Genomic DNA, 22,443 nt, shown 5'->3' with positions numbered 1-22,443 from the left:
GCCTGCCTGGCGCCCTTTGACCTCTCGCTGTGGGCCTGCATCGCCGGCACCGTGCTGCTGGTGGGCATCCTGGTGTACCTGCTCAACTGGCTGAACCCCCCGCGCCTGCCCATGGGAGCCGTCTCCTCCACTACCCTGTACAACTCCATGTGGTTCGTCTACGGCTCCTTCGTACAGCAAGGTAAGAGAAGGAGGGCGGGGAGAGAGAGAGAGAGAGAGAGAGCGAGAGAGAGAGAGAGAGAGAGGGAGAGGGAGAGAGAGAGAGAAAGGTGTTCATTAGTGAGTGCTAGCAATGAGGAGAACGCATGGGAGTGTGTGACTGAGTTAAGCCCAAAGCAAAGTTAATCCCGGCAAGGTGAGGGATCGAGAGGGAGGGAGTGAGCGAGCGGGAGAGCGAGGGGGTCCGTTAGTGAGTGATAGCAATGGGTGAGAGCGAAGGGGAGCGTGTGACGGAGTTAAGCCCAGAGCACACGGGGGAATACACACACAGCCCCGCTACGTTTACGCAGTGTTCCAAACAATGTGATTCTATTTGATCTTTTTTTGGGTCAAGCGACAAAACATGAAGCGAGAGTCGCACTGGGTGGGCTTTGGGCTTACGAGAGAGTCAGAGAGATGGCAAATGTGGGCCAACGGGTGACGGCTGGCGGAGTGCGAAGTCCTGCGTTGATGGAGTCGGGGATAAAAACAGGGGGGCGGGGGTCGGTGGGGGGTATGAGACCCACGCAGACACACAGAGCCATATGTACGGCGTGGGGTTGAACGCAGCGGGCTCTAAGAACAAGCTTAAGCCTCCAGTGTGTGAAGGAGGTCAGCGGAAGGCGAGGGGATGAGTCGATGAGATTGCATATTTCAAGCCCATGTGAAAACGCGGCGCAAGGCGCTCACCGGGGGTTGTCCCGACGATATTCCCCCCGCTGGAGTGTAGATTGACCTTTGGTGTTCGGAGCACAATGGTGCAAGGAGAGCCATAAGAGGCAGAGATTTGGCGGCCAAAATGGAGGCGTAGGGGGTAGGGGGAGAGACTGTGGGGAGAGGGCAGGAGGGCGGGGGCACGTGTGATAGGCGAGAATAATGACTTCATTGTGGCCATCTCTCCGAGAGGGTCCAAGAGTCCATTTGTCAGCGCTAAGGTGAGGTTATCAGAAAATTGACAGTTATGGAAGGATTCAAGTTTAATCAGCGCTCGAATAGACCCCCCGGGGCACAAAGAAAGAGAGACAGAGCCAGCAGAAGGTCAACGGAGTAAAGCCTGACTTTAATGATGTCATTGGAGGGAGAGATGTGTGTATGCACCCAGCGAATGTGCTTCACTGAGGGGTGAGGGGTGATGGCGGCTTCAAGTGTGTTCACATTTGCGGTGTCAGAATATGTATGAATCAGAGAGAGAGTTAAAGAAGAGAAGCATTCAATTGTGTGCGTGTGTGTGTGTGTGTCTGTGTGTGTATAAGTGTGTGTTTGTGTGCGTGTGTGTAAGTGCACGTGTGTGTGTGTGTGCATGCACGTTTGTGTGTGTATAAGTGTGTGTGTGTGTGTGTGTGTGTGTGTGTGTGTGTGTGGCCTGTGACTGAGCTTCCTCATATTTGCTGGGCATCATTTTTAGGTATCATTAACAGGGCCTCATTGCTTACGTACCACAACAGGGATGCCCTGGGATGTGCAGCAGTTAGCTTCTTAAGCTACATTTATTACACAAATGAGGGCAGGAATGATTCTTCTGCGTATGAAACATCACCCGCCATGGAATAAGCAGTTGATGAGCTCTTTGGCAATCTGTAAATAATCCTCCATCTTGTGCTGTGGCTAATGGCGCTAATGATGATGATGATGCATGCTAATTGCAGTTTGATATTCACAATCGTTTCTCTTTTTAGAGGTAATTAACATTTTAGTCATGGCATCATTAAGGGGGGGGGGGGGGGGGGGGTTAAGGAGGGAGGTAGGGAGAGAAGGGAGAAATTTTAAAGAGAGCGAGTGAAAAAGTGTAATTCTTCCCTTCTTTGTGTGCTTCAAATGTACTTCATTTTCTCTATTGCCCACATGCACACACAAACACGCATGCACACACACACACACACACACACACATGCATAAGCATACATTATACACAAAATAATAGATGCCTTTATTTATATTACCTTTGTCACTAGATAGGGCACAAAGTGTTTCTCTTTCTTCTCATCCCTTTTTTCTCAATTGTCCTCCTACCGGTCTTCATTTGATCCAGAGTCATTTCCTTTCTCCTTTTCACTCGTTGAATCCCTCCCTCTCTCTGACCCTCCCGCACTCTCTTCCTCCCTCCATCTCTCCCTCCCTCCCTTCCTTCTCCCTCATTCCCTCTCTCCCTTCCCCCTCCCTTCCTCCTCCCTCCCTCTTTCCCTCCCTCGTCCATCCTTCCCTCTCTCCTTCCCTCCCTCTCCCTTTCTCCCTTCCTCCTCCCTCCCTCCCTCCCTCCCTCCCCTCTCTCTCTCTGTACCTCTCTCCCTCCCCTGTTGCCATCTGTATGTGTCTGCTGTCTGATCTACCACTCTCTCCCCTTGCAGGACCACAGAGGTGCGACAGATTGTCTGTTTGCAAAATCACTCTTCCCAACCTCCCCTATATCTCTGTCCCACACACGCACACACACACACACACACACACACACACACACACACACACACACACACATCTGTGTGTGTGTGTGTGTGTGTGTGAGATTGGGTCTGCATGTGAAGGGATGCAGAATGAGAAATAATTGAAAAAATGAATGTGCTTTTCATACGTTTAGGTCTTAGTGAGCAGATATTTCAGTTTGTGAAGACACTGTATGTACCTCACACACCTCCTATTAGTATAGGAGGTATATGTCCTATACCTCCTTTTTATTTATTTTTTCCTATACCGCAATTTCCTGCCATCTCAGCTCACTGGCCCGTCTTCTTCTTTCCATCACTCCTCCATTATTTGCCCTTCTCACTCTCTCCATCACTCCATCCCTCCCAATGTAAATGGTAAATGGTAAATGGCCTACATTTTACATAGCCCTTTTCTAACCAGTGACCACTCAAAGCGATTTACATTATTGCCGAATATTCACCCATACATTCGCACCGTCGGCAGTGTCCACCATGCATGGTGACAGACAGCTCGTCAGGAGCAGTTGGGGTGAGGTGTCTTGCTCATGAACACCTCGACACTCCGGGGATCAAACAAGCAACCTTCCGTTTATCAGCCAACCCGCTCTCTCTGAGCCACATGCAACATGCCCCACTTAAGACCCATGGTTACAACACATAACAGCCTCAGTCAGGGAGCTGGGGGGAGGAAAGCATGACATGCTTTCCTCCCCCCAGCTCCCTGACTGTAGCTGCTATGTGTTGTACCATGGGTCTTAAGTGGGGGCAAAGTATTGGTGTCATGTTCCATATTTGTCTTCTTTCACAAGTTCTCCCCATCTGCAAGACTCCCATTGTCCTTCTCTCCCACTTGGTCCCAATTAATGTTATTGTCAGTAGAACAAAGAGGCTTGCGGAACACAGACACACACTAATGTTTGTCTCCTTACTTTCCCAGTGTGCCATGGCAATGTAGCAATGATTTTCTCGTCCTCTCTTGCTGTATCCTCTCTATCACTCTATCTCTCACTCTATCTCTCTTTCTCTCTATCTTTCTCCCTCTCTCTGGCTCTTGATGCCACCCTTTATTTTTCTCTCTCTCTCAATAAGTCATATTTTTACATCAGGAGTTAACTCTGAGAACTCTGAATACATGATCCTTCAGGTGTCTCTGTCTCACCAAACTATGAGTGAAGCACCATACTAAAGCATCCAAGAAATGTCTACAACCTTTCGATATCCAACCCAAACAATCAAAATATTTTGAAAAAATACTGATGGAATAAAACCTTTCAAATTATGGGTTGTTTGCATCGTTTTTATAGTTAACAATCATACATATCCCAATGCTCTTTTGCACATACATCTCCCTCTGTCTGTCTACATTTCCTCATTAATTCATTATTCATTCAATTCACTCTCTTGTGACAAACTGCTGAGAAGCGATTCCTTTTGATACAATCTCTGAAATCCCTCTTTTCTTTCCCTCCCTGTTTAATTATTTATCTCCCTCCTTCTCTCACTCTCCTGTGCTATGCTACACTCCATCCTCCTCTCACCTTCTCCCCCTTTCCCTCCCCTCCTCTCCCCTGCACTCCTCTCGTATCCCTCCATTCCATTATTCCACTTCTCACTGCGGATTGTCTTTCCTTTGGAGAGAGTCTCTCTCTCTCTTCCTTTTTCTAGCTATTTCTCTTTCCCTATTTCTCTCTTTCTATATATATATATATATATATATGTATATATCCCTCTCTTCCCCTTTCTCTCTCTCCCTCTATCTCTCTCTCTATCTCTCTCTCTCTCTCTCTGTCTCTGCTTAATGCCTCATCCTTCGATAGTTGAGATCTTGTGCTGTGTGGCGCTATGGATGGAAGGATGGATGGATGGACTGAGGAAAGAAGGTGTTTATTCTACATCCCTATATTTCAGCAGAGCTGACCTTCATTCCATTCCAGCACAATGATAACCATCCTTGTTATCGCTGTTCATTCCTCACTCTGTCTGTTATATGTGCCCTATGCGTGTGTCTATATGTATGTGCAGCATAGGTCATGGTCAAAATCAAGAGAATCCATTACACAAGAATCCATTACACGAGTCCAAGCAGTGACTACCGCTGCCAAATCCACAGGCACACACACACACACACACACACACACACACACACACACACACACACACATACACACACACGCATGCACACACACACACACACACACACACACACACACACACACACACACACACACACACACACACACACACACACACTCTTAAGCAATTGTGATCCATTGACCCTGGCTATGAGTCCAAAGAACATAAAAGTAAATATGGCTGTATTTCAATTTGAATATCCAAACACTCATTAGAAATGTTTCCCTAATACTTTCATCAAGCTTAAAACACAACTCTAGCTGAGTGAGCCTGGGTAATTAGCTCAGTCTTGGTTTGAAGTTCAATCGGAGCCAGGGGAATCCAGCCAGGGATCTCTGGCCCAAGAAAAACTGCCGGACATGCTAGCACCCACAATTTAGACTCTGATGCACACTTTTGATCACTTTTAGTAAAGTCATAAATGAACAGTAACCGGGTGTCGTTGATTAAATTGTAAGTCTGACCCTGAATGATTCTGTAATGTGATGTACAGACGGACTACACCTTTGCACAGTGAGTCTTTTAGAGGAAGGAAAATCTTGTGATGAACTGAAAGTACCAGCTTTCATAACTCCAAATAAACCTGATGAAATCCTTGCTGAATAGCATCAATATATATAGCACAGATATTCGACTTATGTATCGCACAGACATTGAAAACGGAAAAACACTCGGATGTTGAGTGTGTCACTGTTCTGTGAGCTTCAATTCAGCAGCTGAATGTCTCTGCACAGACACAGGTAGGCATAACGCAATATGAGTACACTATAATAATAGAGTGTGGTTCCGTGTTTGTTTGGCCCCCTACCCCTAACACCAACTGTGAACCTCACCGAGGGCCTCCCATGCGGCTCTCCATCGATGCCTCGGTCATAATTGCATCACTTAATGGTCGATCCTGCTGGTTTAGTCACACGAACATAACTGTCTCCTGCTGTTGGACTAAAGCAAATGTCACACTCTGTTGGCAACTAAGGTGGCAGTTGAGAGCCAGAGACAGAGAAAGTGGGAAACAGACTGACTGACTGACTGACTGACTGATTGAGAGAAGGGCATTTCTATTTTCAAATGCAGGTTCATTTTAACGTTGACACTGCCGTTGCCAAAGCAAGACATTAAGTTATATTCCATTCAAGTAGACAGAATTTGGCACGCATCAACAATTTAATAACCAGTGTAACATACAACTCAATGATTCTTATATTATACTGCTGTGTTTACTTCTGGATAGATAGCTCTGAGATGCTGTTTGTTTGTTATTAATACCAAAATAAATAGACATTCATTCATTCATTCATTCGAAAGACTTCATTCATTCAAATAGATAATATCACCATAATCTCCATTGCCTGCATAGTCTAAATCCACATGATGATATATGCCATAATATATTGACTTAATATTCACCTAGCACTTAGTCAGACTTCTTTACAAAAGAGTATTCAGTATTCAAGTTCACAGAGAAACGACAGCAAACAAAGGACCTTTAGACCAGACATTGAACATGTTTTGTAGGGCCACAAAAAAACAAAGAGAAAGACAACTTCCTTTGAGTGGGGAGGTGCAAGCAGGTGTGGCTGAGAAACATGAAGGCCTATGAAATAGTAATTAGAGAAGGAGGATAGAGCAGTGGGAGAGGCCCAGAGTCCAGGAGAGCCTATTTGAGGCTCGGCCTGTCAGCCTCGTCTTTTGCTCACAGAACAATAAAAAATAAAGATGAATGAATGCTGTAAAAGATATTCACACCAAAATATGATCTTGTTAATTGGGGCCTTATTAGTAATGCTTTATTCTGAACTATGGAGAACGTGTTGGCTGGTCAATCGGCCGATTGATAGGTCAATCGGCCGATATTAGGCATTTCCAAACTATCGGTATCGGCCGATAAAAAAAAAATCTGCCTTTTTTTTGGGGGGGGGGGGTTATTGTGTTTTTGTTCAAAGAACTTTGAGTTTCATATCTTAAGTTTGTATTTTTATACATTTTATTTATCAGAACTTTAATAAATTTTGATTTCGACTTTTCTGTTGTGACAATAAACCAATAAAATAAAGTTTATTTTTAAACTCCATTACCTTATTATTTTAGTGAGGACTCATAAATAACTACAAATAACTAATGTTTGGGAAATCTGATTATGTTTTGTTACGCGTTTCTGGAATTAATTTTTTTAAATATATGTCGGCCGATATATCGGAATATCGGATTCTTAAATCACCAAATATTTGTATCGGTATCGGCCTTAACAATCCTTTATCGGGCTCTAGAACACACCCCTGGATTGGGGGCTGTTGGTTATTTGGTGCCATCTAATGAATACATGTCCCCCTGCTCATGTCATGGCTATTAACACTGCCAGGGTGTGCGCTCATAACCAAACACCCTGTGACGCTTTTAGCGGCTGTATTGTAGTAGTGTTGGCGTATCACCTGGTTTTCAAGCAAGACGTGTTGACAACTTTGCATGTTTGATTGACGGAGGCTCGAATGGAATGTGTTATTGTTCTTGTTTACTTTTGTCCCGTTGTGTACATGCATGTATTTCTTTAAACGTCATGTTATTGCATCTAAACAAATAGAGCTGAGTGGAGACCTGTGAAGTGGGAAGTCCGTTTGTCAGTTCCTCAGAACCAAACTGTCTCTGCTCCACGTCACGTATATTTCTACTTTTCTTTTATTTTCTGCTGTGGGTCGCAGCCTATCCGATTTGGCTCAGAAAGACTTCCTCCTCTGGATTCTTTGTATGAATGCCCAGTTAGGGGTTTTGAGTACCGTGTGGGAGCCGTGCTCAGACCGTATGCCCTCACAGTATTGTAAGAGGCTTTGCATAAAAGCCTCCACCAAATGGCAGTCAATGTTTTACTTTGGAAATTAGCCATGTAGGGGAAGCAACTTTTTTGAATTAAATCTGGTGTTGCTGCGACTGGTCCCACACCAACCAATTTGTTTTACATTTGCCTGATACTTTCCTCATTTGTGCTATTCCCCCTCTCACTTTTCTCCGTTTGAGGCATGGACACTGAGGAAGTAAGGCGGGAAATGTTCTCAGTCGTCCGTGGACAAAATGGTGTCAGAAGCATGCTGGAGAAGCATTGTGTCCTGTTATCGAGGCACTCATTATGTGACAGCGAGGAAGGACATTAGTGGGAAATGGCGATGCCTTAATGCGCTGCTTCATTGTCATGTAGAGATACCCCTTGCACATTAGGGGGCATATTAGCAAGAAAAATGGATGGCAACGTGAAATGTTTATAGAAAAAGATTCTGTGTTTGTGCGTGTGCCTATGACTGTGTTTATGTCTGTGTGTTTCTGTGTATATGTATATGTGTGTGGCTAAGCCTGTGTGTGTGTGTGTGCCTGTGTGTGTGTGTGTTTTTGCGTGTACCTGTGCGTGTGTGTTTGTGATGAGGTGATGAAGAAGCACAGAATAATTTTCTTTTAGTATTCAGCAGACCGAAAGGTTGCCTGAAACTTTTGCAACTAAAGTAGTTGTGTGTTGTCTGAACTGCTGCCTGACTTGTTGTTGTGAACAGCTATCGATTGTCGATGTTGTTTACGCTTGTTTTGCAGCAAAAGGTGATGGGTGAGTGAGTGGTCGGAGAGTTAAATTAGAGCATCTAGGCCAATATAAATACTCTACTAATTGCAAAACTGCCTTGAAATTCTCAAGAGATATGCTGTGTAAAGATAAAAGTGGTACGTAAGAGTTTTTCATTCATATAGCCATTGTACAATGAAGGAAAACGTATTTGCTACATTTGCTGTGGATATTTATTGATATTCATTATGTTCTATGCCCCCATGTTTATTTCATTTCTATCTGCCAAACACTATAAAGGTTGACAGTTTCTGCAGCTTGATAAGTTTTTACAAAACTTTGCAAAAACTAAATAGTAATTTACCAACAGCTTGCTGTAAATAGCAATAAAAAAAGGAATGTGTCTCACAAAACCAAACAAAACACATTAATTTCATTTTAAGGAATGCATTATTATCAATTTACTGAACAAAATTGGCTATTAGATAGTATACAAAATATCTACAACTGGTTCTAGTACCATCCGCAATTATAGTTTTCAATCAAACTGGTCAATTAATATTTGTTTTTCGATTTTCCGCTTACACTTAACAATGCACACTTCCATCTTCCTAAAAATTTGTACTTCCTCCTCAACTTACTTATAACTGAACTTAAAATGAACTTAAAATAACTACTGATTGTGATCAGCCCGTTCTGCACCACACTTCAGTATGCCATAATTGGATATCTTCAGGGCAGAGGAAATATAAAGGCACAGACAAGGAGTCTGAGCAGAGCAGCAGGAAGCCAGGGAACAAATAGAGATCGAAGAGGAAACAGGGATGGTTGAGGTGAGGAAAAGGACTGAACAAAGGGTGAAGGCACAATGCAGTGGGACGAGGTGTCAAGGAATGGCGTGAGAGAGAAGCGAGCAAGAAAAAGAGTCCTGTGTGAGTTTACTCTAGGTGATGGAGGTGAAGGAGAGAAACATTGATCAATGTGTGCTCCTCTCCCAGCCCGTAGCACGTGGGTTAAATGGTGGCGTGTTGTTGATCTTTCTTAGTGTGTGTGCATGTGTCTGTGCGCGTGTATGTGTGTGAGTTTGCGTGTGAGTGAAGGCGTGTGCAGTGTGTTTATGTGTGTATGTGTTTTTACAGCATGTGTGTATTTTTGCTCAATGGCACACACACACAATTAGTTTACAGTTATTCATGATTGATTTGAAGATCAAATTAATGTACTTCAAAGCGGTCCGTTGTGGTAAGAAGGAATCAGAGAGTGACATAGAGACAGGAAGAGAGAGCTAGAGGGATGCAGGAGAGGGAGAGAGAAAGAGGGAGGGCGCTGAGATCTGCAAGAGTGACAGGAACAGGTGAAAGAGAAATAAAAAAAGGACGAGAAACAGACAAAGAATCTTAGGAAGAGAGAGAGGGAGATACAGAGAGAGCGATAGAGAGAGCTTGACACAGAAAAACAGACAGAGGGAGATGACAGTATAGAGATTTGAAATATGGAGAATGACATCATTTAAATTGAATATGAGCAACTCAAACACAATCACCGTCAAGTAAAGCATGCACAAGCACACACACACACACACTCACACGCACACACACACACACACACACACAAACTCAAGCACACACAAACAATTACAGTTTCCTGGCTGTATGAAAATAGCTGAGAGAGTCATACATGAAGAGTTGCGTTGGTACGCCAGCCATAGCGCTATTGGTGCCAGATGCTTTGATGGATCGTGTCACTCATCATCAAAACACATTTGCTGGGGGGTGATTTTAATAATTTCCGTGAAGGAAAGAAGTTATTACCTGATGAAGAATTTTTTTACAGTGACTATATATTGCTCGGAATAAAGAGAAAGTAAATAAGCAGTAGCGAATACGTTCCAAGACATGCCAATCGTGAGGAATATAACTATATCACTTTTGCCACATTTAAGTATCTTTACTTGTTATTGTTCACCTCAAATAATTCAGGAATATATATATATATATATATATATATATATAAGTGCTGTCAAGCGATTGAAATATTTAATCGCGATTAATTTATTTTTTTTCTATTCTAAATTTTCCTTGATTTCGTGTTGCTAGCCTTTTAGTGAGATCAGAGAGTGTTGGGAAGGACAGTAATAAAATATATTTGGTATAAGATGGATATAAGAAGAGAAACCCGCAGTGAATTCAACCCGGTCCACTTGACATCGGGTAGGTGCATGACAGGGGTAGGCCTACCATAAATATTCAATAGCCCATGCTTTTATTTGTTTCAATCAGTAAACTTTCGAACAAAACTCTTGCTCAGCAAAGATGGGAAATACTATAACATTTATTATTTAAACCAGTATGAATATTCCTACCGTACGTAGGCCTATACACATTACCAGGCTATCGAATAACGCCTACACACACACACACACACACACACACACACACACACACACACGGTGGCGGAGTGGTAATCGGGAGAGTCTGGAGTATTCCCGGTGGGCCGTTAACGTTTCGGGGCTGTCGGGCTGATTACTAACAATATTGACAATATTGCGTTTATAAAAGTTCCTTGCAGCGCCTCTCAGACGCAACAGTCACTCACAAACTGTCAACGTCGCAACCAAGTCGATTTTGTCTAGAGGGGAGTAACTGAGCGCCCCCACCCGAAGTGATACAGCCCAGGTGAGCCTTGAACTGCGATCGGTCGGAAAGACGTTACAGCTAATGACAACATTGAACTCTCCAGGCTCGAACAGAGTGACACACAAACACACACAGTTTTAAGGAGTTTTTCACCCACTCCGTATCCTTGCTTGCCCCAACAAGTTTGTGCGGCGTGCTTGTTGTTTTGTTTCAGGTGTAGCTAGATCCGGTATGGTGTTGTAGTTTTTCTAACTTGACTAGTTGTTGCTAGACAGCAGGTGAAAAAACGACAACGTTTGCCAAGACAAAAGAGCGTTAATCGCGCGATTAAAACATTAACGCCGTTAAAATTGGTTTGCGTTAACGCCGTTAATAACGCGTTAAACTGACAGCACTAATATATATATATAGTTTTGATATATATCAGTTACTCCCCAAAGCCACGGTTCGTACCTCCTTTTTGAAGTTACGGTACGGTACAGGACGGTACGGTTCATAGTTAAGGGGAAAATTAAAAAAAAAAACTGCTTGTTTGTCAACAACGGAGAATGGCCGTAGATCGGTAGCAATGAAAACATAAACAATAAACTTGGTTATGGCATTTGCATTTCTGAATTCCCAGACAGGGGTTGTTGAAATAGTGTCGTGAGCTGAGTTTGCACAGCTCGCTTTTTTTTTCCACAGCAACGGTGATAGTAACACCTGGATGTTGCCTTTTCAAATGCGTGTGCATGTTAAAGTGCTGTACTAGACATGGAGAGCCCTCTCCGCAGCCGGAGAGCCTGTCGGAGACCCTCTCCGTAGTTTACGTGCGCATCCAATATGTTTTAACTATCCGTCGACGCCATGGACCTATTGGTCGACGCAACGGAGACGGCAAGGGCTTTGATTGGTTCTCTAACAAAATCATTTTCGGAGTCACTTCTCCGGTTTGACTTTGCACCTTAATTACTTCGTACATTGTTAACTTTGCACCTTAAGGTCCAATAAAACACCAAATATTAGATTTGAAAAGCTTTGTTAGTTTACTTGCAACACTGCTTACATGGTTTGTAGTCAACATATAAGATCGATCAGGCGGTGCATTGCGTATCCGATATCCCGACGGAGAGCTCATCCCCCTTCTGAAACAGCCATCCCCCCTTCCCATCCCCTGTTATTTTATCAATTAATGTGGAAATATTACCGCTATTTCATTACATTGGTTTCCTTTTTCAATTCGGCGCAACGTTACTTTTCCCAGGGACACATTTGACAGGGAGACTGCATTCTCGGGCAGTATGCTATTGCGCAGGCACGCTTGCTGCGCGCCTGCGTGCTTGCGCAATAGTGCCTTCACGAGCTCTCATTCCACACTGTACGAGACAGACACTGGTAGCGTGAAGCTGTCTCTGCATCTCAGACATCGCTTCCGCAGGCAACTCTGTCCCCTTTTCTCCCTTTCATTCCAACCCGTGAGCACCGCTAGTCTCCCTCCTCTGCCGAATGCATTTTTGAAAAAAAGAATAAGAATCAGTTTTTAAAATCCTTAAAAGTGATGCATGCCTCGAATCGTGTGATGCGTCCGATGAGCTGCATTTTTGGGGATAAAATAAGAGCGATGACTACTGTCATCGCTCTTATTTTATCCCAAAAAATATATAATGATATAATAATAATACTACTACTTATAATAATAATTATCACACCGTTGGTCTCCCACCATATGCACTGTTATCAGCACAAATGATCTGTCCCTAAAAGTTCAAATCCACCATCCCCCCCTGGCTTTTTTTTACAACTCGACTGCTGACTATGACATTAATGGGATTAATCGCGATTAAATTTTTTAATCGCTTGACAGCACTAATGTATATATATATATATATATACACTACACCTTGACTTTCAGATCTTTTCTTCAGCCCTCAGTTGCAACAAAAAAAATATACGCCCACAGACTTTCAGAGTGAAACTTGAACAACCCTACAAACTGTTCAGCTTCTCATCATCGAGTACTATAATAAAGTCTGTTGGACGTACAATTTCAACGTTTCTCTGTAATACGAGCGATACACACAGAAAAGTCCTCGGCAAATGTTGGTTTGTGTCAAATTGACATGCAATACTTCTTGAAGCTTATTTTTTGGACATTAATGAGCAAGCAACTTCCCAGTTCCCCAGCAAGGTGATGGTTGGTTTTTATTATTGCTGAGTGTCTGCCTGGGAGAAGTAGGAAGTTGGTGCTGTGAAGAAAGAATTTAGCAAGTTCAGGAAGAGTGGGCTGCAGATATTTAGCTTGAATCCATCATACACAAACACACACACATACACATATACACACACGCACACAGACACACATGCATGCATGCACACACACACAGACACTTACAAACACACAGCCACACATATACAAATACACACATAGACAAACACACACAAACAGTCACACACACACACATACACACACACAACCATACGTTTATCTGGGTTCTCCACACCTGGTCCAAAGTAATTTGGAACTACAACAGTTCATTCATTCCAGGCCAAGATGGCCCCCAAGGGACAGGGGAAGCCAATTTAGGTGGATGTTTACAACCGATGACACAGCATGTCATTCAGAATGCATCCCACAGGAAGGGAACACACACACAAACCCACACACATGCAGACACACACAAGCACACACACAAACACACACACTTGCATGAAAAAGGTTACCAGAGGGAGACACTCAGTCTGAGAGTCTGAGAAAGGAAATACAAATAAAAACATATTTAATGAATAACTGTGACAATATGGTGACACCATGGATGTATAGGTTGCTACAAACCCTTTGAATAAAAGAGAAATCAGGCTAAAGTAATTACTTCCTCTTTTCACTAATGGGTTTGTAAGAGACCAGACTCTTCCTTTCTTCACAGAGGCAGAAGCGGGGCTACGAAGCTGTTAAGGATGGCTGCACAAGCCCCAGACCGAGCCCCTTATGATGCTGCCACAATGCACATCATGTTGTGTTTCATTGTGGAATGACATCAAGGATGCCATCATGCACCCTTCTTTATTATTAGCCCAGATGCTGAGATTACAAGTAGTGTGGGTTAATTAGTATTGACAGCCTTCAACACGATTGGCATCAAAAGAGAAGAAAAAGCACAAAAGATTATTTTGTGCTCACACACAAGATGATCACAAACACACACTCACGCACGCACACACACACATATTTACAGATGGTTTTATATGTACGCAGACTTAACTACGCATGCATGAATACACACCATTACAAATGTGTTGTAACATAGTAAGTACACACAGACATACTGCAATAAATTATTTGAATGAATAACAAATTCTAAAGGAATTTAGAATTTGCACACACACACAGTGGCCATGCACTCACACACACACGCACACACACACACACATACACACACAGCATTGCCAAATTTCCATTTTCTGTTCTTAAGTCTTTGCAGTTTTGGGTGAACAGCGATTCAGGGATTTAGAATTGCTCTCCAGGGCATGCTGTCCTCCACCACTACACAAGTCATTCATAATCTCTCAGTGCAAGCCATTAGGCAGCCAGAGGTATATATTCTCAATTTCACCTTTAGTGTGTGAGGTCATTAGGTGTTTTCCTTTTTCTTTTTTTTTTGGATGTCTCGATAGCCAACAGGTGTGTGATCAAAATACCGAACAGGCCAAATGAATGTGTTTTTTGGCTGTGTGTGCCTCCTTTAAGTCACACACACACACACTTACAAACAAAATGAAATTATCAAGAGAGACCAGTTATTTATTTATTCGTCTAACTATTAATTTAAGTTACTACTTCAACCTCATCTTCACCTTCCTGCACTCATGGAGTGTCTACAACCATATAGTGCACCGAGGTTAATGACAACTTAAAAGTCAAGAGTTAAGAGTTTAAAAGTCAAGAGTCGAAAGTGTGTTTATCAGTTTGGCTTACGGACCATCATATATCTTCTGCCTAGTACTAATAATAGTTACATTTTTGGTGTGTGTTATTTATTACTTTTGTGTGTGTTATTATTATTTCTAGCATAGAATCTAGAGCTATTTACGGAAGAGGATTAGGGCCACTCATAAAAAAAAATTTGGTTCTGACTTTATTCTCAGAATTCTGAGATTAAAGTCAGAATTCTGACTTTAAAGTCAGAACTACGGGTACCTGTAAGGACCAACCTCAGTGGGAGAGACACTTTGCTTTATGCAGTAGGAGGAAACCAAACGCAGCGTAGCCAGTAGCCCTAGCCTACTTGTGCTAAGATGTCTTCCCTTAGCGAACTGAATTTTTTTTTATGTGTGGCCCTAATCCTCTTCCGTAGCTATTTGTGCTGACCAAAGGAGAACCAATGGAAGAGTAACTAAAAAACGATTGACATACACCACATGTGCTGAAGTGATTTCCATTAAGCATACGTTATGCAACACATGTTACACTTCATATGAAAGGAAAATTATATGTAATGAACAATTAATGTTTAATTAATTTGCACGTCTATGTCTTGTATTGTCTCAACACCAAAATACACCGATTGCTGGGTGCCCTCAAATCTGCAACAAATTTAATCTTCAACAGAAAGACATGAAGTCAACGTCATGCTTCATATTGGAAACGTTGTGTTGGGAAGTTGTGCGTGTGTGTAACAGCGGGTCGTTCCATTGGGAGGATGAGTGATACCATGGCATTGCTTGGCTTCTAGAAGGAAACACAATGTTTTTCTGTGGGGGTGGGAGATTGACTCAGTCTTCTGTGTGCAATTTGAAGTGTTATGTTATGCTTTCAATAAATGTCCTTATTGTTTGTTTGATAACCCTTTTGTGTAATGGCAGTGGCACTATCTAATCATTTTCTTTTAGAAACACAGCACATTCTAGCCCATTAGTATAGAAGGAAAGTCGATATCAGGAAAAAACGTTTAAAGTTAAAGTCTGGCAGCATTTCGAAACCATTAAATATGATCCAAAACAAGTCAAATGCAAACAGTGTCACAGCAGCTGTCATATCTAGCCACTCACTAGATACCCCTATTCCTATTCGGTAGTGCATTTTCACTGTTCTGCTAAATTGAATGTTCCGGCATTAGTTCTATACGCTGAAACATATAATTCACATTGTATTTAACATTTTTAAATCAGTCAAAGGCTTCTACATTCTCTTTAGCAATGGGGTTCTGTCATGAACGGATGTGAAATGCTGTGCGTGATCAGACAGAACGGAGCTCTGTCTCCATGGAGACCGGCCACTGTTTGATTTTTATAGATGTATTACATTAATTAAGGTATATTACGTTAGCCGATGTTATAGTTCATAATGCTAATAGTAGCCTATATTTTCTGTCAAATTAGATGCAGATGCTGACATGAACGGGCGCACACGTTGACGTCAGATTGTTAAAAAATGTTTGTAGAGGTGATTTGTCATCAAGCGGGAGGCACTGCCCTCACCTACAGACAGCTGTTGGAAACCCTGATAAGCCAATTGATTATTGTACAGTGGTTAAAACCAGGCAAAAGTCCCAAAAAGTAGGCATCATTGAGCAACATGTATAAATAAATACCAACAAAATCATCATCGACGATGGGTCCGGCCTGACGAATCAAATCAGCTTTGCAAAACCGTAGTTCAGGACACCCCTATAACCTGCGCACACTAACTGAGAGAGGCATGGATATTAGATTTTGTTACATTATTAGGAAAATAGAGGTTTGGGTTCAGTACCTAAATGAAACCTTGTTCAAGTGGATATAATATGTATATCACGTTCTCATATCTTCTTTGGGAGGTTTTATTCAATGTTAAGTAACAATGCCTTAGTCTGCGCCTTACTTGTTTACCTTGTTATCAAAAGTAACTGCTTCATTTAGCTATTTATGTTGTTAATCGTGTAATAACTCTTGAAAGAAAAATGATCCCCCAGTCATTTCTTGAATCAGTTCGGTTTTCTAAACGATAAATATTCAGCCCACAAAGATGTTCAGTGAGCCGTTACAGTCGTGCCATCTTGTTTGTTATATACTTGACATTTGCACACTCTCTCTCCGTCTTTCTCTGCCTGCCACTCTGGCATTCCCATTTCTTCTTGGCTTACATCGCTCTTCGTCCTTCTTCTGCTACTTTCAGCTGGCCATTGTTGTATCTACAGTGGAATCATGCTAGTTCGTTTGAGCAAAGAGCTATTGAAGGGATGCAGGTGAAAGACACGTTAACGCAGGAAACGGCCTTCAGAGCTTATCTAACAATTAAAACAGGCAATTAGCGTGGACAAAGCGCAATCCTTTGGGTACTGAGTTCATCGTGGAAAAGTAACAGGACATGTAGAAAGCCAGGAGATTTTAAATAAGAAGGAAAGGAGGAAGGAAACAATTTTGATTCATATTTGAAACGTGAGTTTAATGTAATTAAATCTGCAGAGGAAGTTACACCCACACACATGTAAATGGGAATAATGCTTACTTATACAATAACGAATCCACTTCTGTACATTCAGATGGTTAAGGTTCAAGTAGTCACACATATCAGACTTCAGATAAATATCTAAAGTATTTAGATTAACATATAAAGTCCGATGGCAGACAATATAAAATTTGGTTGAATCGAGCCTTTCATTTCAAAATATTTCAATGCATAATTGCTTCGACCAATCATACAGCTGAAGGTGGAGATTTGTAAGTGTGTAATTGGCGAACACAAACTCCAGCCCAGCAGTAGTTAAATGGAAAGAAACGTCAGTACATTTCCAAATCAACATCGTGTCTACTAGCCACTAGAGAAATACACTTATTAAAATGCATATCCGCGGTAGCATATCTCCGCTACAGAACAAGAGACAAAGCGTAACTCCAACCCTCCAGTTTCTGGTGTCCGGCCCATGCTCTGTGCCGTCTCCCCCCCCAGGAGTTCTGCTTAACATACTCGGACTGCTGGATCCAAGATTAGGGTGGAAGCAGACGGGAGAAGCCTGGAGCTGGCAACGTGCTGCATGCCGATGTGCACCACCACCACCACCACCCTTTGTGTTGGGTGCTGATGAGGAGGAAGAGGACGTTTGATGGGTGGCATTGAACACGCTCATCACGCCTCTTATCGCCCTCCTTACCCTGCCCGGGTTATTGATGGGAATGCGTATGTGCTGTGGACCTTGTGGTCCTTTAGAGCGCAAGTCGGAAAAGGAGATACAGCCAGTCTCAGCAGCCACTATTGCTGTCTTTTTACCGGTCTAAATTCTAAGAATATTGTATATACAGTATATCACTAGGAATATATATAGATGGATATATGCACACAGATATCAGAAATAAAGTTTGGAACCTTTCTGGAGCAAGACAATAGTCTGTACAGGGAAAGTCTTGGCTTATTATTCTGCCAATGTCGTCGTCAGGTCTGACAGTCAGCCGTATTATTGCTACCTCTCTTCTCCCATTGTTCGTGATGGTTCCAGACAAAGTTGTCAGTTATTCAGTGGGTGATGTGTGACTTTCTTTTCTCTCGTGCTGCCAACAAGTTTTAAAAGTTTGGTAATGAGGAGATGTTCTTTCTGTAATGATTCGCTGGATGGTGGGGGAAGCAGTCTAACACTCTAAGAATGGGATTTGAGAGATTGTGATGAGCCAGAATAATAATAAGTGAAACATGAAAACATTTGTTCTCGTACATTTTCTCTCGTGTGCTCCTGTTGAGTACCCAACGTTACTTCCTGCGAAAGAAGGACAAAGCCATCCCATGTCCCGATTTAACATTTTGCCTTCCGATTCCTTCCTTCTGTCTCTCTTTCCACACGAACGATAGCATAGAGTTGTACGGATAACAGAATACACAAAGCACAGGAGATGTAAATCATAGAAGGAATTAAATAGTGTAAGCACTCCGTACCGAATGCTGCCCTTTTTTACGTATTGTGATTATTTCCTGTTACTACCCTGATGCGGACCCTTTATAGGTTTCTCAGCATGTCAGCCCATGGCCAAGGCTGCAAATGAGATTGTGCTGAACACGAGAAGATTACCCAAAAGGACACTTTGTTAAATAAAATAGCATCTTCTACAGCCAAATATTGTGAAGTGATTGTGAATATTGACAAAACTGAGACTCTCAACCTCTGTCTAGACTATCTACCTTCCTTCAAAGAACACCGATTTTTGTAAGATAATGCATCCCAAAGACCAATAAATAACTGGTTTACATGAGGGGCCAGTCCTTTGTATTGAATTTTTATTCTATTACCTTTAATTGGATTATATTATATCAAACAAACCCAAAGTAGAGTCTATTTAATTGCACTTTAACGATTAGCCAATCTGCGCTGAGAAACGTAAATGTCATATTTAAACAGGAGGCAACCATGACCTTGAGAGGAGAGGTTATCATGTCTCATAATGGAAAACGCTGGCCCCGATTCAATCCTATTATGGGTTCTTGCCCTAGAACCATAATGGCCATCGGACAAAAGGCTTATACTACTGCCCATAGGGTACGTACCACACATTTCAGACTGTGTACTGAACAGCCACGAGCGTTCAGGGGCACATTAAAACTCTACTGCACTGAAGAAAAACAATGGGCTAATGGGGTACTGCGTCTCATTGATCTCTGCAGCCGCTGGTAGAAGTGCCCGCAAAACTTTAATCCAATCGCCTTCTAAAAGCTAGAGGGGGTTTTCAAATGCATACTTTTAACACATGATTGTTGTTGAAGCGATTTGATTCAACACCCGTGGCATTGAGTCTGTCATAACTGACCTGACCTTGGCATTTAAGGATGTATTTACTGTGTGCCAGTCCGTGTGTGGTCATTCTTTGGTTTGGCTTGTGTAGGACCAACCTTTCTCTCTCGCTCACTCTCTGTCATGCTCTTTGAATATCTCTCTACCGGGAGTTTCTCTTTCTACCTTGGGCTGTGGAGCAGAAGGTTCTCATAGCTCAAAGCTGCACAGTATGTTTGTTGCCTTCTTTACTGTTAATTACAGACAAGGTGAGAGTATTTTCTACATATTGAGTGTCAGAGGGAAGGCTATACAAGCAGTTTAAAAAGTAAACACCATGATAGCCATGGATATGAAAAGCAATAATGGGATCTAATACCCTTTTGGCTCCCCCGTTATTATTTTTTAGTATAAATTATTTTCTACTATTTACGATAATATGTTGCTAATTTTATCAAAGTAAATGTTATGAGATTGTCATTCAAACGTTTGTGAATGCTTAATATCAACTCCAACTTTGAATACATATGGTTATGAATACATTTTTGATAAGATTCTGATTTATATTGTTACCAAATGAAAGACAACCTATCCGTCAAAGGGACGGTACAGCCGACATGAACATGATTCATGTTTCTCCCTTAAGATCGTAATTTGAGCAGACGCTGTGTATTCAAGAAAACCCACATGGTGACACACTACTGTGTGAATCATTTTAATGGTGTCCCATCATTTCCCCTTTCTTAGTCACTCGTAGGCCTGATTAGTATTTGTTTCTATTATTTGCGCCTTTTTGTTGGCTCATCTCCTCTCTGCAGGTCTCCACATGAATAAAGGTTTGTGGCTAATGGGATTGGGCACCCTCAGTAATGCAGCTTGTTGGTGTTTTGAATCTTGTTTGTATTTCAATGGGAAAAGGGTTAAGAGTTGAAAAGAGTTGGGAGAAAGATCACAGACCCACTGAATGGAGTGTGAACACTAAATGCTATGTTCAAGATGACTGGGAGCTTATAGAACACTTGGCTTGTTCCCACCGTATACCAAGCCAAGGATAGAAATCGAGTAAAATTTAAATATATATATATATTAGCTAGAAACAGTGTCATTCCTAGGACACAAAGAAAACGCTTTAAATTCCAATTTGTCCCTGGTAGATATAAAAGCCGAAGTTTCAATATATTTTTCGGATTTATTCTGTCAATAAATAAAGCAAAAGCTAATGTTTAAATAGAAGCAATGAGAATATCCTTTGAAAGGTTGTGGATTTAACCATTAATTTACACACCAAATGGAGATGTTGATCATAAAATGGGACAGCAAATCTGGCATCTGTCGAGTAGGAGAATAACATGGAGGTCATCTTCTACTCACGCGACCCGGCTACAACACCTCAAAAGATAGCCAAGCTTTACCACAACCCCACCATTCAGTTTGAGCCTTCAGTAACAAATGGCCGATGAACATCAGACATTAATAAAAAAGTTACATCAAAATTGTGTTCAATCTTAATGGATATATTTTGGGGATGGGGATACTTTCAAGCCGTAGGGACAATGAAAATGCTGATGGCTAATAAAAATTCATCTGAGTTTAAAGGGCACCACTCTGAAAATGGCTGATGATATCGCTGGGAGACTTGAAACAGAAGTGCGGGGAAACACTGTACTCTCTGCAAAATCCAATCGTCCGTTCCTGGCACCTCCGATGGGTATCTGTGTGATGTCAAACCAGTGTCGGCCCATAAAAAAGTACAAGTAGAAATTGGCCTTCAAAAAGGCAACCGCAAAAAAGGGAGGTTTTCAATTCATACAAGTGCACACCTCTTTGTAGAATTTTCACAGACCGTCTCTGCCTCAATTTTCTCCTTGTGACATGATTGGACGACCGTGTGCTCCAGCTGTCCAATCAGAGGAGGGTACGAGTAGAGCACATTCTTGCCACCCTATCGTCCATCAACCTAGGCACCGCTAACTATTATCACTACCTCTGTTATTATCTTTCTGTGTGGCGTCTATGAGGACAATTAGTGAGAGAGCCGTGTAGGCACTGAGGGGCAGTCGGTTAATTATTCACAGAGGCGTCCAGGCCGGCCTATTCAATCAGCTGACAGGACATTTGTCCTGCTGCCAGCTGATTTCTGTTGAAGCAGAGCAGCTTGAGTCTTACCACTGTAACTGTAACACACCAGTGTGTCACTTAGCTGGTCATTCGGTGCACAGCCACACATGCTGGCTCATAGTACGTAAGCGTTTTTCTCATAGCGTTTTTTCATAAAGATGCACGGATTGTTTAGATTCTGGCCTTACTCACACAGCATACAAGCACTGTAGATTGCAGTTGTATTCAATTTAATATACTGTATTCCATTAAATATACTGTGTTCGAATTCACTCCATAGCCATCCTTTACTAGATGGTGGTGCCAATGGTGGATTAGTCTTCAAGAAGTCTCACAACCACTTTAAAGGACACAATTTCAGTGGGTGCCGCATTGAGGAGCCATTTCAGGTAGCCATCATGAACACACAAGTGCTCTCACAACTTGATATGGATGGCTTTGAAGAGCCCCTTGCGTCTGTTTACAGTAAAAAAACGGGAAGACTCACCTGTGTCTGTGTGTGTGTATGTGTGTGTGTGTGTGTGTTTGTGTGCGTGTGCGTGGGCGTGCGTTCTTGCGTGACAAAAGAGGCGCTTCCTTTGTGGCAAACCAAAGCATTTGGCCCTTTTGGTTCTGTCAGTGTACCATGAGTCCCAGGTCTCTTGATCCACATCCAATACATGGCATTGTATGCAGGAAAGACAATGTTGTTC

At 42.2% G+C, this 22,443-nt stretch overlaps 1 protein-coding gene across 1 annotated transcript in view; it reads left to right on the top strand.

The window, feature by feature from the left end:
- The window catches only part of grid2 (glutamate receptor, ionotropic, delta 2), a gene marked incomplete at both ends in the record, with an annotated part of 386,075 nt that overhangs the window by 317,285 nt on the left and 46,347 nt on the right, over nt 1-22,443 (top strand). Inside the window, one exon of the mRNA XM_079730216.1 lies at nt 1-181. This exon is cut by the window's left edge and continues 132 nt beyond it. Within this exon, the coding sequence (XP_079586342.1) occupies nt 1-181 (181 nt within the window). The remainder of the gene's footprint in view (nt 182-22,443) is intronic.

The sequence above is a fragment of the Pollachius pollachius genome (genome assembly GCF_949987615.1).
Source record: "Pollachius pollachius genome assembly, chromosome: 1".
NCBI classification, from domain to species: Eukaryota; Metazoa; Chordata; class Actinopteri; order Gadiformes; family Gadidae; genus Pollachius; species Pollachius pollachius.
The sequence above is the reverse complement of the archived record's forward strand: the minus strand, read 5'-3'. Positions and strand labels throughout refer to the sequence as shown.